The 14,773-nt window shown below is 39.2% G+C and overlaps 1 protein-coding gene across 3 annotated transcripts in view; it reads left to right on the forward strand.

Moving 5' to 3' along the window:
• The window catches only part of TRIM23 (tripartite motif containing 23), a 58,275-nt gene that overhangs the window by 37,719 nt on the left and 5,783 nt on the right, over positions 1–14,773 (forward strand). For all 3 annotated transcript variants that reach the window (XM_037013607.2, XM_037013606.2, XM_037013605.2), the window contains one exon: positions 17–151. In XM_037013607.2, the coding sequence (XP_036869502.1) occupies positions 17–151 (135 nt within the window). The remainder of the gene's footprint in view (positions 1–16; positions 152–14,773) is intronic.

A 14,773-nucleotide genomic window follows, 5' to 3' on the forward strand; every position in this document is an offset into this window, starting at 1 on the left:
TTTTGTCTTTTTCTAGGATGATTGTAGAGTTGTCTTGGCAAAACAAGAAATTACAAGGTTACTGGAAACACTGCAAAAACAGCAGCAGCAATTTACAGAGATTGCAGATCACATTCAGTTAGATGCCAGCATCCCTGTCACTTTTACAAAGGTAATAATGTACTTCATTTTTACCTATGTTTTGTGAAAAATCAAGATTGTTTTATATTCCATGATAGCTTGAGAGACACTTAAGAAATTCATGAATGTGCAGGATTAAAAAGAAAAAAATTGTCAGTGCAAAATATAAAATAGTGTAATGAATCTCCTGGTACCTATAACCTACTTTTTAACAATTAAAAACAAATAATCTATCTTTTTCTCCACTCCCTTTTCTACCTGTAGTCTTCTAGGTTATTTTGAAACAAATTCCAATATATTTCATTTATGAAATACTTCTGTGTGTAAAAAGGTAAGGATTAAAAATATATATATAAGCAAAATATCATTATCACACTTAAAAAATTTAATAACTTCTCATATTATCCATTATCCAGTTAGTGTTCAAATTTCTCAGATTGTTAAAAAAATTTTTTTTGGCAGGGGGTGGTTTTTGAGACAGAATCCAAAAAGGCCTGTACTTGGCATTTGGTTGATATATTTTCATCTCTTTTAAAGTGAATTCCCCCTAATTTAAAAGGTTCATGTTTTCCATTTTGCTTTCTACTTTTAGGGACTGTTTTTTAAAAGTTTAATTTTGTTTTACAATTATATGAAACATTTACATGGTCCAGAGTCAAATCTACAAAGAAAGGTTCATTCAAAGAAGTCTAAATCTAGCCTCTGACCCCTCCACCCTTTTCCTCCCTTCCCCATAGAATACAATTAAGAATTGTACATCCTGGAGATCACTCCATAGCAATATACAGTGACATTTTCTGTTCCTTTTACAGCTACAAGGTACTTACTGTGAGGATGTACCACATTTTTTTTATTGTGGTAAAAAACATAAAATTTACCATCCTTACCATCTTTAAATGTATAGTTTATTCACATTGTGTGGAACAGATCACCAGAAATTTTCTTCATGAAAAACTGAAACTCTATACCTTAATAACAATAACTCCCCTCTCACAAGATCTTGGTAACCACCATTCTACTTTGTTTCTTTGAATTTGACTACTCTGAATACCTCATATAAATGTAATCATACAGTATTTGTCTTTTTGTGACTTTTCATTTAGCATAATGTTCTCAAAGTTTACCCATGTTCTAGCATTTGGCAGAATTTCCTTCTGGTTTAAGGCTAAATATTATTCCATTGTTTGTACATAGCATATCCATTTATCCATTGTAGGCCATTTGGGTTACTTCCATCTCCTGGCTATTGTAAATGGTGTTGTTATGAACACAGGTGTGCAAATATCTCTTTGGAACCTTGCTTTCGGTTCTTTTGGGTATATGTCCAGAAGTGGGATTGCTATTTTTAACTTTCTCAGGAAAGTTATACTGTTTGACATAGTGGTTGCACTATATTGTAATCCCACCATCAGTTCATAAGAGTTCCAATTTCTGCACATTTTCACCAACACTTGTTATTTTCTGTCTGTGTTTGTTTTTGATAGTAGCCATCCTAATGGGTGTGAAGTGATTTTGATTTGCATTTCTCTTATGTTGAGTATCTTTTCATCTGCTTGTTGGCCATGTTGTATCTTCTTTGGAGAAATTTCATACAAGTCCTTGGCTCATTCTTTAATTGATTTATTTGATATTTTTGTTGTTGAATTGTAGGAGCTCTTTATATATTCTGGATGTGAATTCTTTATCAGATGTATGATTTGCAAATATTGTCTCCCATCCATAGGTTGCCTCTTCACTCTGTTGATTGTGCCCTTTGAATCACAAAAGTTTTTAAAATGGATATAGTCCCACTTGTCTATTTTTGCTTTTGTTGATTGTGCTTTTGGTGTTGTATCCAAGAAATCATTGCCAAAGCCAATGTCATGAAGCTTTTCCCCTATATTTTCTTTTAGAAGTTTTATAGCTTTGGGTCTCATGTTTAGGGCTTTAATCCATGTATTTGTAATCCAGATATTTATAATTATTACATCTTCTTTGTAAGTTAATCGTTTTATCATTATACAGTAACTTTCTTTGTCTCTTATAATTGTTTCTGATTTAAAGTCTATTTGGTCTGATATTAGGATAGCAACCCCTCCTCTCTTTTGGGTATAATTTGCATGGAGTATCTTTTCCATTCTTTAAGTTTCAGCCTGTGTATGTCCTTAGATATAAAATGAGTCTCTTGTAGACAGCATATTGTTGGATCTTGTTTTTTTATCCACTTAGTCAAACTATGACTATCCATTTAGTCTTTTACTTGGGGAGTTAAGTCCATTCATATTTAAAGTGATTATTTATAGGTAAGGACTTCTTACTATTGCCATTTTGTTAACTGTTTTCTGTATATCTTGTAGCTTTTCTGGTCACTTCTCTCTTAGTGGCTTCTTTTATGTTTTATTGATTTTTTATAGTGTCATGATTTGATTCCCTTCTCATTTCCTTTTGTGTATATTCTATGGATTGTTTTGGTGTGTTTACCATTGCACTTACATAAAATATGTTGTATAGTTAGTAGATATACCTATAACACAGGTTTAGTTTTATTTCAGTTCTATAAAAAATTAAATTTGTGCACCAAAATTATAACAGTACAGGTTACTATTTGTCCATGTATTTACCTTTACCATTTTATATTTTCATATGGCTCCATGTTATTTCTAATGTCCTTTCATTTCAACTTGAAGGACACCTTTAGCGTTTCTTATGGAGCACATCTACTGTTAATGACTCCCTCATTGCCTTTTGTTTTTGGGGAAAGTCTTGATTTTTCCTTCATCTGTGGAGGACAATTTTGCTGTTTATAATATTCTTGGTTGGCAGCTTTTTTGCTTTCAGCGCTTTGAATATATCATTGCACTCCCTGCAGGCCTGTAAACTTTCTACTGAGAAAATGATAAACTTATAGAAACTCCCTTGTATGTGATGATCCCTTTTCTTTTGCTGCTTTGAAGATTCTTAGACTTTTGACAGTTTTTTTTTGTTTGTTTTTTTTTTTTGAGAGGGCATCTCTCATATTTATTGATCAAATGGTTGTTAACAAAAATAAAATTCAGTATAGGGGGGTCAATGCTCAATGTACAATCATTAATCCATCTCAAGCCTAATTCTCGTCAGTCTCCAATCTTCTGAAGCATAACGAACAAGTTCTTACATGGAGAACGAATTCTTACATAGTGAATAAATTCTTACATGGTGAACAGTACAAGGGCATTCATCACAGAAACTTTCGGTTTTGATCAAGCATTATGACCTATAAACAATCAGGTCAAATATGAATATTCATTTGATTTTTGTACTTCATTTATATGTTGATCCCACATTTCTCCCTCTATTACTATTATTATTTTTATTTTTAATAAAATGCTGAAGTGGTAGGTAGATGCAAGATAAAGGTAGAAAACATAGTTTAGTGCTGTAAGAGGGCAAATGTAGATGATCAGGTGTGTGCCTATGGACTAAGTATTAATCCAGGCTAGACAAGGGCAGCAAGACATCCACGGATGCAGAAGATTTCTCTCAAAGCAGGGGCGGGTGAGGTTCTGAGCCTCACCTCTGTTGATCCCCAAATTCTCACCTGATGGCCCCCCTGCGACTGTGCCTGTCTTAGGTTGTTCCTCCCTTGAGGAATCTTACCCGTCTCTGTCTAACCAGTCATCTTCCGGAGCCATACAGGGAAATGTAAAGTTGGTAAGTGAGAGAGAAGCCATATTGTTTGAAAAGGTTAGCTTTTTACTTCTTTGCAGATTTATGCCCTATGGCTTCTATGCCCAGCACTTGTCTCGAGGTATTTTTACCACCTGGAGGAATTATGATACTCGGTAAATTCGATATGAGGCACGAATTCTATTTAAGTGTTGTAATTAGGAAGGAAGAAGAAAAGCTATAGATGTAGCATATGGAAGGAAACATGGGAGGATTGATTATTTCTTTGACATATCTTCTTGTAGAGTACCTTAAGTATATATAGGTTTTAAACTACTAACTAATTTGCACACACATATTAACATAATAGGAATATGGTGACATAAACAAAGCAAATCTATAATTACCATCCATCTCCAGTGAAGCCAAGAAAACCATTTAGGCACCCTAGGCATTTGTGAAAATTTATCTATGATATGATGGATATTGTCCAACTGTACTTGAACAATCAGACAAATTAAAGCAACCCATTTCTGGGATCTGTTCACATCCCATATGTTCTTTTAACCGTAGATAGTCTATAGTCATGAGATTTTGAAGTGCTACAACTTGCACCCCTCCCAACTCCTGGTTGAGTTCCAATAGTACAGATCCGGTCAAATTCGTTGTCTCACTGTATGCACATGCCAGCCTAGACATCTCCCTCCTCATTCCTATGGCAAGTCCAGGAGACGGTGGGCTGGATGCAGCCACAACCGCAGCATCGTCCGGATCCCTGTGGAGGCTTGTTGATGATCATCCCCCGGCACAAGTCCTCCAGAGAGTGCTGATGCCGGAAGCTCCTCCTCATATCGTATCTTAGTTCATTTCCTGGGTATCCAAGCTAGGCCTTGATCTTCTGCATAGAAACAGACAGACCCTTTGCCCACACTTTGACATGCCCTCTATACCACTGTGCAGAACTCATTGGAGGTCAGCACACAGTAACTGCTTTTTTTTTATTAAGAGAAAGGAATATTATCAGAAAAGAGTACCTCCATAGCTGATCATCTGACACCCTTTAAGTGATCAACATTAAGGATATTTAAAGCATGCGTTGATCTTTGATTTACCAATAGTTTTATCCTCTCAAGGAGTAATCCTCCTTTTCTTTCTTTCTTTCTTTCTTTTTTTTTTTTTTTTTAATTTTTAATCTACACTTACATGAAGAATACTATGTTTACTATGCTCTCCCCTATATCAGGTCCCCCCTAACAACCACATTACGGTTACTGTCCATCAGCTTAGCAAAATGTTGTAGAGTCACTACTTGTCCTCTCTGTGTTGTGCAGCCCACCCTCCCCTTTCTCCCTCCCCCCCATGCATACTAATCTTAATACTCCCCTTCTTCTTCCCCCCCACCTTATCCCTCCCTGCCCACCCATCCTCCCCAGTTCCTTTCCCTTTGGTACCTGTTAGTCCATTTTTGGGTTCTGTAATTCCACTGCTGTTTTGTTCTTTCAGTTTTTCCTTTGTTCCTATACTCCTCAGATGAGTGAAATCATTTGGTATTTCTCTTTCTCTGCTTGGCTTATTTCACTGAGCATAATACTCTCCAGCTCCATCCATGTTGCTGCAAATGGTTGGATTTTTCCACTTCTTATGGCTGAGTAGTATTCCATTGTGTATATGTACCACATCTTCTTTATCAATTCATCTACCGATGGACATTTAGGTTGCTTCCAATTCTTGGCTACTGTAAATAGTGCTGCGATAAACATAGGGGTGCATCTGTCTTTCTCAAACTTGATTGCTGCGTTCTTAGGGTAAATTCCTAGGAGTGGAATTCCTGGGTCAAATGGTAGGTCTGTTTTGAGCATTTTGATGAACCTCAATACTGCTTTCCACAATGGTTGAACTAATTTACATTCCCACCAGCAGTGTAGGAGGGTTCCCCTTTCCCCACAGCCTCACCAACATTTGTTGTTGTTTGTCTTTTGGATGGCAGCTATCCTTACTGGTGTGAGGTGATACCTCATTGTAGTTTGAATTTGCATTTCTCTGATAATTAGCGATGTGGAGCATCTTTTCATGTGTCTCTTGGCCATCTGTATTTCTTTTTTGGAGAACTGTCTGTTCAGTTCCTCTGCCCATTTTTTAATTGGGTTATTAGTTTTTTGTTTGTTGAGGCGTGTGAGCTCTTTATATATTCTGGACGTCAAGCCTTTATCGGATCTGTCATTTTCAAATATATTCTCCCATACTGTAGGGTTCCTTTTTATTCTATTGATGGTGTCTTTCGCTGTACAGAAGCTTTTCAGCTTAATGTAGTCCCACTTGCTCATTTTTGCTGTTGTTTTCCTTGCCCGGGGAGATATGTTCAAGAAGAGGTCACTCATGTTCATGTCTAAGAGGTTTTTGCCTATGTTTTTTTCCAAGAGTTTAATGGTTTCATGACTTACATTCAGGTGTTTGATCCGTTTTGAGTTTACCTTTGTATATGGGGTTAGACAATGGTCCAGTTTCATTCTCCTACATGTAGCTGTCCAGTTTTGCCAGCACCATCTGTTGAAGAGACTGTCATTTTGCCATTGTATGTCCATGGCTCCTTTATCAAATATTAATTGACCATATTTGTTTGGGTTAATTTCTGGAGTCTCTAATCTGTTCCACTGGTCTGTGGCTCTGTTCTTGTGCCAGTACCAAATTGTCTTGATTACTATGGCTTTGTAGTAGAGCTTGAAGTTGGGGAGTGAGATCCCCCCTACTTTATTCTTCTTTTTCAGGATTGCTTTGGCTATTCGGGGTCTTTGGTGTTTCCATATGAATTTTTGAATTATTTGTTCCAATTCATTGAAGAATGTTGCTGGTAATTTGAGAGGGCTTGCATCAAAGCTGTATATTGCTTTGGGCAGGATGGCCATTTTGACGATATTAATTCTTCCTAACCATGAGCATGGGATGAGTTTCCATTTATTAGTGTCCCCTTTAATTTCTCTTAAGAGTGACTTGTTGTTTTCAGAGTATAAGTCTTTCACTTCTTTGGTTAGGTTTATTCCCAGGTATTTTATTCTTTTTGATGCAATGGTGAATGGAATTGTTGTCCTGATTTCTCTTTCTATAGATTAATTGTTAGTGTATAGGAAAGCTACAGATTTCTGTGTGTTAATTATGTATCCTGCAACTTTGCTGTATTCTGATATCAGTTCTAGTAGTTTTGGAGTGGAGTCTTTAGGGTTTTTTATGTACAGTATCATATCATCTGCAAATAGTGACAGTTTAACTTCTTCTTTACCAATCTGGATTCCTTGTATTTCTTTGTTTTGTCTGATTGCCGTGGCTAGGACCTCCAGTACTATGTTGAATAACAGTGGGGAGAGTGGGCATCCCTGTCTGGTTCCCGATCTCAGAGGAAATGCTTTCAGCTTCTCGCTGTTCAGTATAATGCTGGCTGTGGGTTTATCATATATGGCCTTTATTATGTTGAGGTACTTGCCCTCTATTCCCATTTTGCTGAGAGTTTTTATCATGAATGGATGTTGAATTTTGTCAAATGCTTTTTCAGCATCTGTGGAGATGATCATGTGGTTTTTGTCTTTCTTTTTGTTGATGTGGTGGATGATGTTGATGGATTTTCGAATGTTGTACCATCCTTGCATCCCTGGGATGAACCCCACTTGGTCATGGTGTATGATCCTTTTGATATACTGTTGAATTCTGTTTGCTAATATTTTATTGAGTATTTTTGCATCTACATTCATCAGGGATATTGGTTTGTAATTTTCTTTTTTGGTGGGGTCTTTGCCTGGTTTTGGTATTAGGGTGATGTTGGCTTCATAGAATGAGTTTGGGAGTATTCCCTCTTCTTCTATTTTGTGGAACACTTTAAGGAGAATGGGTATTATGTCTTCTCTCTGTGTCTGATAAAATTCCGAGGTAAATCCGTCCGGCCCCGGGGTTTTGTTCTTGGGTAGTTTTTTGATTACCGTTTCAATTTCTTTGCTCGTAATTGGTTTGTTTAACTTTTGTGTTTCTTCCTTGGTCAGTCTTGGGAGGTTGTATTTTTCTAGGAAGTTGTCCATTTCTTCTAGGTTTTCCAGCTTGTTGGCATATAGGTTTTCAAAGTAGTCTTTAATAATTCTTTGTATTTCTGTGGAGTCTGTCGTGATTTTTCCATTCTCATTTCTGATTATGTTGATATGTGTTGATTCTCTTTTTCTCTTGATAAGTTGGGCTAGAGGCTTATCTATTTTGTTTATTTTCTCGAAGAACCAGCTCTTGGTTTCGTTGATTTTTGCTATTGTTTTATTCTTCTCACTTTTGTTTATTTCTTCTCTGATTTTTATTATATCCCTCCTTCTGCTGACTTTATGCCTCATTTGTTCTTCTTTTTCCAGTTTTGATAATTGTGATGTTTGACTCTTCATTTGGGATTGTTCTTCCTTCTTCAAGTGTGCCTGGATTGCTATATACTTTCCTCTTAAGACTGCTTTCGCTGTGTCGCACAGAAGTTGGGGCTTAGTGTTGTTGTTGTCATTTGTTTCTATATATTCCTTGATCTCTATTTTGATTTGTTCATTGATCCATTGATTATTTAGTAGCATGTTGTTAAGCCTCCATGTGTTTGTGAGTCTTTTTGTTTTCTTTGTAGAATTTATTTCTAGTTTTATACTTTTGTGGTCTGAAAAATTGGTTGGTAGAATTTCAATATTTTGGAATTTACTGAGGCTCTTTTTGTGAGCTAGTATGTGGTCTATTCTGGAGAATGTTCCATGTGCACTTGAGAAGAATGTATATCCTGTTCTATAGTAGAGTTCTATAGATGTCTATTAGGTCCATCTGTTCTAGTGTGTTGTTCAGTGCCTGTGTGTCCTTACTTATTTTCTGCCCAGTGGATCTATCCTTTGGGGTGAGTGGTGTATTGAAGTCTCCTACAGTGAATGCATTGCAGTCTATTTCCCTCTTTAGTTCTGTTAGTATTTGCTTCACATATGCTGGTGCTCCTGTATTGGGTGCATATATATTTTGAATGGGTATATCCTCTTGTTGGACTGAGCCCTTTATCATTATGTAGTATCCTTCTTTATCTCTTGTTACTTTCTTTGTTTTGAAGTCTATTTTGTCTGATATTAGTACTGCAACTCCTGCTTTCTTCTCACTGTTGTTTGCCTGAAATATGTTTTTCCATCCCTTGACTTTTAGTCTATGCTTATCTTTGGGTTTAAGGTGAGTTTCTTGTAAGCAGTATATAGATGGGTCTTGCTTTTTTATCCATTCTATTACTCTATGTCTTTTGATTGGTGCATTAAGTCCATTTACATTTAGGGTGACTATGGAGAGATATGTACTTATTGCCATTGCTGGCTTTAGATTCGTGGTTACCAAAGGTTCAAGGTTAGCTTCTTTAGTATCTTACTGCCTAACTTAGCTCGCTTATTGAGCTGTTATATACACTGTCTGGAGATTCTTTTCCTCTCTCCCTTCTTTTTCCTCCTCCTCCATTCTTCATATGTTGTGTGTTTTGTTCTGTGCTCTTTTTAGGGGTGCTCCCATCTAGAGCAGTCCCTGTAGGATGCCCTGTAGAGGTGGTTTGTGGGAAGCAAATTCCCTCAGCTTTTGCTTGTCTGGGAATTGTTTAATCCCGCCATCATATTTAAATGATAGTCGTGCTGGATACAGTATCCTTGGTTCAAGGCCCTTCTGTTTCATTGCATTAAGTATATCATGCCATTCTCTTCTGGCCTATAGGGTTTCTGTCGAGAAGTCTGATGTTAGCCTGATGGGTTTTCCTTTATAGGTGACCTTTTTCTCTCTAGCTGCCTTTAAAACTCTTTCCTTGTCCTTGATCCTTGCCATTTTAATTACTATGTGTCTTGGTGTTGTCCTCCTTGGATCCTTTCTGTTGGGGGTTCTGTGTAATTCCATGGTCTGTTTGATTATTTCCTCCCCCTGTTTGGGGAAGTTTTCAGCAATTATTTCTTCAAGGAGACTTTCTATCCCTTTTCCTCTTTCTTCTTCTTCTGGTATGCCTATAATACGAATATTATTCCTTTTGGATTGGTCACATAGTTCTCTTAGTGTTGTTTCATTCCTGGAGATCCTTTTATCTCTCTCTATGTCAGCTTCTATATGTTCCTGTTCTCTGGCTTCTATTCCTTCAATGGCCTCTTGCATCTTATCCATTCTACTTATAAATCCTTCCAGGGATTGTTTCACTTCTGTGATCTCCTTCCTGACATCTGTGATCTACTTCCGGACTTCATCCCACTGCTCTTGCGTTTTTCTCTGCATCTCATCCCATTGCTCTTGCATTTTTCTCTGCATCTCTGTCAGCATGTTCATGATTTTTATTTTGAATTCTTTTTCAGGAGGACTGGTTAGGTCTGTCTGCTTCTCAGGTGTTGTCTCTGTGATCTTTGTCTGCCTGTAGTTTTGCCTTTTCATGGTGATAGAGATAGTTTGCAGAGCTGGTACAAGTGACCGCTGGAAGAGCTTCCCTTCTTGTTGGTTTGTGGCCTTCCTCTCCTGGGAGAATAGCGACCTCTAGTGGCTTGTGCTGGGCAGCTGTGTGCAGACAGGGCTCCTGCTTCCTTCCCGGTTGCTATGGGGTTTATCTCTGCTTTTGCTGTGGGCGTGTTCTGGCTGGGGCTGCTCCTCCAAAATGGTGGAGCCCCGTTGGAGGGGGAGCGGCCGGGAGGCTATTTATCTCCGTAACGGGCCTCTGTGCTCCCTGCTGCCCAGGGGGTTAGAGTGCCCAGAGATCCCCAGATTCCCTGCCTCTGGTCTAAGTGACCTGTCCTGCCCCTTTAAGACTTCCAAAAAGCACTCTCTAAACCAAAACAACAACAGCAACAATGACAGAGGGAACAGAAAAAAAAAAAAAAAAAAAAGGAAAAAACACGTGATTTTTTTTTTGTCCTCTGGCGCTGGTCCCAGGCACCCGCTCACTGTTCCTGCTGCCCTGTCTCCCTCGCACCAGGGTCCCTGTCCGTTCAAGGCTTCCAAAAAGCACCCGCCCACACATCCCGCAGGGAAAAACGCACGATATTCTTTGTCCTCAGGCGCCGGTCCCAGGCACCTGCTCACCAGTCCCACCGCCCTGCCTCCCTAACACCGGGGTCCCTGTCCCTTTAATGCTTCCAAAAAGCACTCGCCAAAAAGAGGGAAGAAAAAGGGGAAAAACGCTCGATTTCCTCCGTCCTCAGGTGCCGGTCTGAGGCACCCGCCCACCGGTTCTGCTGCTCCGCCTCCCTAGCACCAGGGTCCCTGTCCCTTTAAGGCTTCCAAAAAGCACTTGCCAAAAAGAGAAAAAAAAAAAAAAGAAAGGGGGAAAACGCGTGATTTCCTCCATCCTCAGATGCCGGTCTCAGGCACCCGCCCACCGGTCCTGCTGCTCTGCCTCCCTAGCACCAGGGTCCCTGTCCCTTTAAGGCTTCCAAAAAGCACTCGCCAAAAAGAGAAAAAAAAAAAAAGAAAGGGGGAAAACGCGCGATTTCCTCCGTCCTCAGGTGCCGGTCTCAGGCACCCACCCACCAGTCCTGCTGCTCTGCCTCCCTAGCACCAGGGTCCCTGTCCCTTTAAGGCTTCCAAAAAGCACTTGCCAAAAAGAGAAAAAAAAAAAAAAGAAAGGGGGAAAACGCGTGATTTCCTCCATCCTCAGATGCCGGTCTCAGGCACCCGCCCACCGGTCCTGCTGCTCTGCCTCCCTAGCACCAGGGTCCCTGTCCCTTTAAGGCTTCCAAAAAGCACTCGCCAAAAAGAGAAAAAAAAAAAAAGAAAGGGGGAAAACGCGCGATTTCCTCCGTCCTCAGGTGCCAGTCTCAGGCACCCGCCCACCGGTCCCGCAGGGAAAAATGCAGGATATTCTTTGTCCTCACGCGCCAGTCCCAGGCACCTGCTCACCAGTCCTGCCGCCCTGCCTCCCTAGCACCGGGGTCCCTGTCCCTTTAAGGCTTCCAAAAAGCGCTCGCCAAAAAGAGAAAAAAAAAAGGGGAAAAACGCGCGATTTCCTCCATCCTCCGTCGCTGGTGTCAGGCACCCGCCCACCGGTCCCGCAGGGAAAAATGCGGGATATTCTTTGTCCTCAGGTGCCGGTCCCAGGCACCCGCTCACCGGTCCCGCCACCCTGCCTCCCTAGCAACGGGGCCCTGTCCCTTTAAGGCTTCCAAAAAGCACTCGCCAAAAAAAAAAACCGCTCCGTTTTCTTTCCACCCTCCGGGAGCCGGGGGGAGGGACGCTCGGGTCCCGCCGGGCCGGGGCTTGTATCTTAACCCCCTTTGCAAGGCGCTGGGTTCTTGCAGGTGTGGATGTGGTCTGGATGTTGTCCTGTGTCCTGTGTTCTCTAGTTTAGGAAGATTTTTCTTTGTTATATTTTCATAGCTCTGTGTGTTTTTGGGAGGAGATTTCCACTGCTCTACTCACGCCGCCATCCTGGCTCCGCCCTTGACAGTTTAATTATAATTGTCTCAGTGTGGGTCTCTGGATTTATCCTAGTTTGAATGCATTGAGCTTCTAGAATTTTTATGTCCATTTCTTTCCTCAGATTGGGAAGTTTTCAGACATTCTTTATTTTTTTAATTGAAGTATAGCTGATGTAATATAATAGTTTCAAGTGCATAGTATAGTGATCCAACATTTATACATTACAAAAATGCTTATTATAATAAGGGTAGTTACCATCTGTCACCATACCAGGTTATTACAGTATTATTGACTATACTCCGTATATTGTACCTTTCATCCCCATAGCTTATTTATTTTATAACTGGAAGTTTATACTTTTGATCCCCTTCACCGATTTTGCCTATCCCTTCCACTACTGTCCCTTCTGGCAACCACCAGTTCTCTGTATTTATGAGTCAGTTTCTTGATTTTTGTTTGTTTGTTTATTCATTTGTTTTTGTTTTCAGTTAGCCATTATTCAAGGAGGTTCCCTCTGCCTCTTTGTTTCTTCTTCTGGGACTCACAGACTGTGTATATTGGTCTGCTTCCCCATCTCATTGAGTCCCTTAGGCTCTCTTCACTTTTCTTCATTCTTTTTTCTTTTTTCTTCTCTGATTTCAAATGACTTGTCTTTGAGTTTGCTGATTCTTCTGCCTGATGAAGTATACTTTTGAAACTTTGTAGTGAACTTCTCAGTGCAGTTACTGTATTTTCATCTTTAGAATTTGTCTTTAATTCTTTTGAAGTTTAATTCTTTGTGGATATTTTCATTTTGTCCATTCATCACTTTCCCAACATTGTTTACTTGTCTGTGGGCTTTTAGCTTATTGAGCATCTCTGTGACAGTTATTTTAAATTCTTTGTCTGGCTGCTCACAGATCTGAATTTCTTTGGGGTTAGTTTTTGAAATTTTATTTTGTTCCTTTGATTGAGCCATGTTTCCTTGTTTCTTTGCATGTCTTGTGACCTTTTGCTGAGATTCGAGTTTTTGAAAATACACCAACTCTCTAGCCTTAATGGGCTGTTTTCCTGCCTGGGAAGACCTTTGCCTGTCAGCTCAACTAGAGATTATAGGACTTCTCAAAACTTTTCTGAGGATGTGTCTTCTCTGGATTTGTGCATGTGCTTTTCCATGTCTCAATTCCCTAAGCAGCTTGCTTCTATCTTCTCAAAGTCAGTAAGCTCTTGTTCCCTGTGGTGTCTCTCTGTGGAACTATAGCTCTGATGTGCCACATCCTTGCCTGTTTCCAGTGGCTTCCAAACTATGACACTGGCCCCTGAAATGTTAAAGTCGGGCAAGACAGAAACCAGTCTCTAGGGCAGCCCCCAGATAAGCCAGAACATCAAATGCTTAGTCCATTCTTTTGGTTTCTGTCCTGAGGAAAGAGCTTGGTGTAGGAGTTTTCCTCCCAGTTTGTACAATATGCCAGGTAGGGGTGGGTCACAGATGGATGTACAGAATTCTGTGAATTTTTCTGCTCCTTTTGCTGAAATCCCTTCTTAGTTTTATGTTGGCCTGGGTGCCATAGCTTCGTCGCTGGTCTCTGGAGTTCTCACCAAGGTGTTCTGGTGCATATATTTTTATTTCTGAGCCTTAGGACTAGACTGAAGTGTGAATTTGACAGCCATCATCATATACAAGGTAATAAAAGTGTATGAAGTAAATGAGAATATGTAGAATGAGAAACAGCTCTCATACAGACTCTGAAGGATACCAACATTTAAGAGGCGTATAAAAGGAAAATGAGAGGGATCATTTAAAAAGATGGGGTGAAACTGGGAAAATTTTATATCATAAAAGATGAGAAAAGTGCTCAAATAAGGAAGCAAAATAATAATTGCTGACACATATAGCTTTTATCATATGTCAGGAACTGTTGTAAAGACCTTTATACATCTCTTAAAAAAATTAATCCTTGCAAAAATCCTAAGTACATTTTGGTACTGTTTTTATCCTCATTTAATATAGATGGGAGAAGTGAGGCAAAGGTTATATTGCCAGTAATATACACAGGTATGTTCATTGAAGCATTATTTGTAGTATCAAACAGTCAGAGATGACCTAACATCTGTCAGTTGGTATTGGTTAAATTATGGTTCATGGAATATAATGGAGTAGTTGAAAGAAAAAAGTAGGTCTGTATGTTTTGAAATGAAAGGTTTCTATAATGTACTGTTGAGTGTAAAAAGCTACAGTGTGTATGTTCTTTTACTTTTTTTTTTTTACAAAAGTATATTGTTGGTTTGTCAGCCAGTGTATGCATGGGATATTGTTTTGAGGGATACATGTGAAATTAGTAACTGGATATTTCTTGGACATGAGCATCAGTTTTTGTTTTTAATTAATATGTTTATTAGCATAGCATAAAAATGTTATCTAAAGATTTGATTAAGCTAGAAAATGTGAGAGGATTAAGTAGGTATCTGTATTTTTTTAATCTGTACAGAAACAAAGTAGTCAATTTTAGTAAGTGGGGATTTAATAATGAAGTGTGATTCATTTCTCTGGGGAAGTTCAGATTGAGAGTATTTTAACAGGGGAATATGACTCAGATTTCAGTGGGTTGAGGACTGAGTAGAAGATGAAATAATTAACATAGGTATTTTG

The sequence above is a fragment of the Manis javanica genome, chromosome 1 (genome assembly GCF_040802235.1).
Source record: "Manis javanica isolate MJ-LG chromosome 1, MJ_LKY, whole genome shotgun sequence".
Classification (NCBI taxonomy): Eukaryota; Metazoa; Chordata; class Mammalia; order Pholidota; family Manidae; genus Manis; species Manis javanica.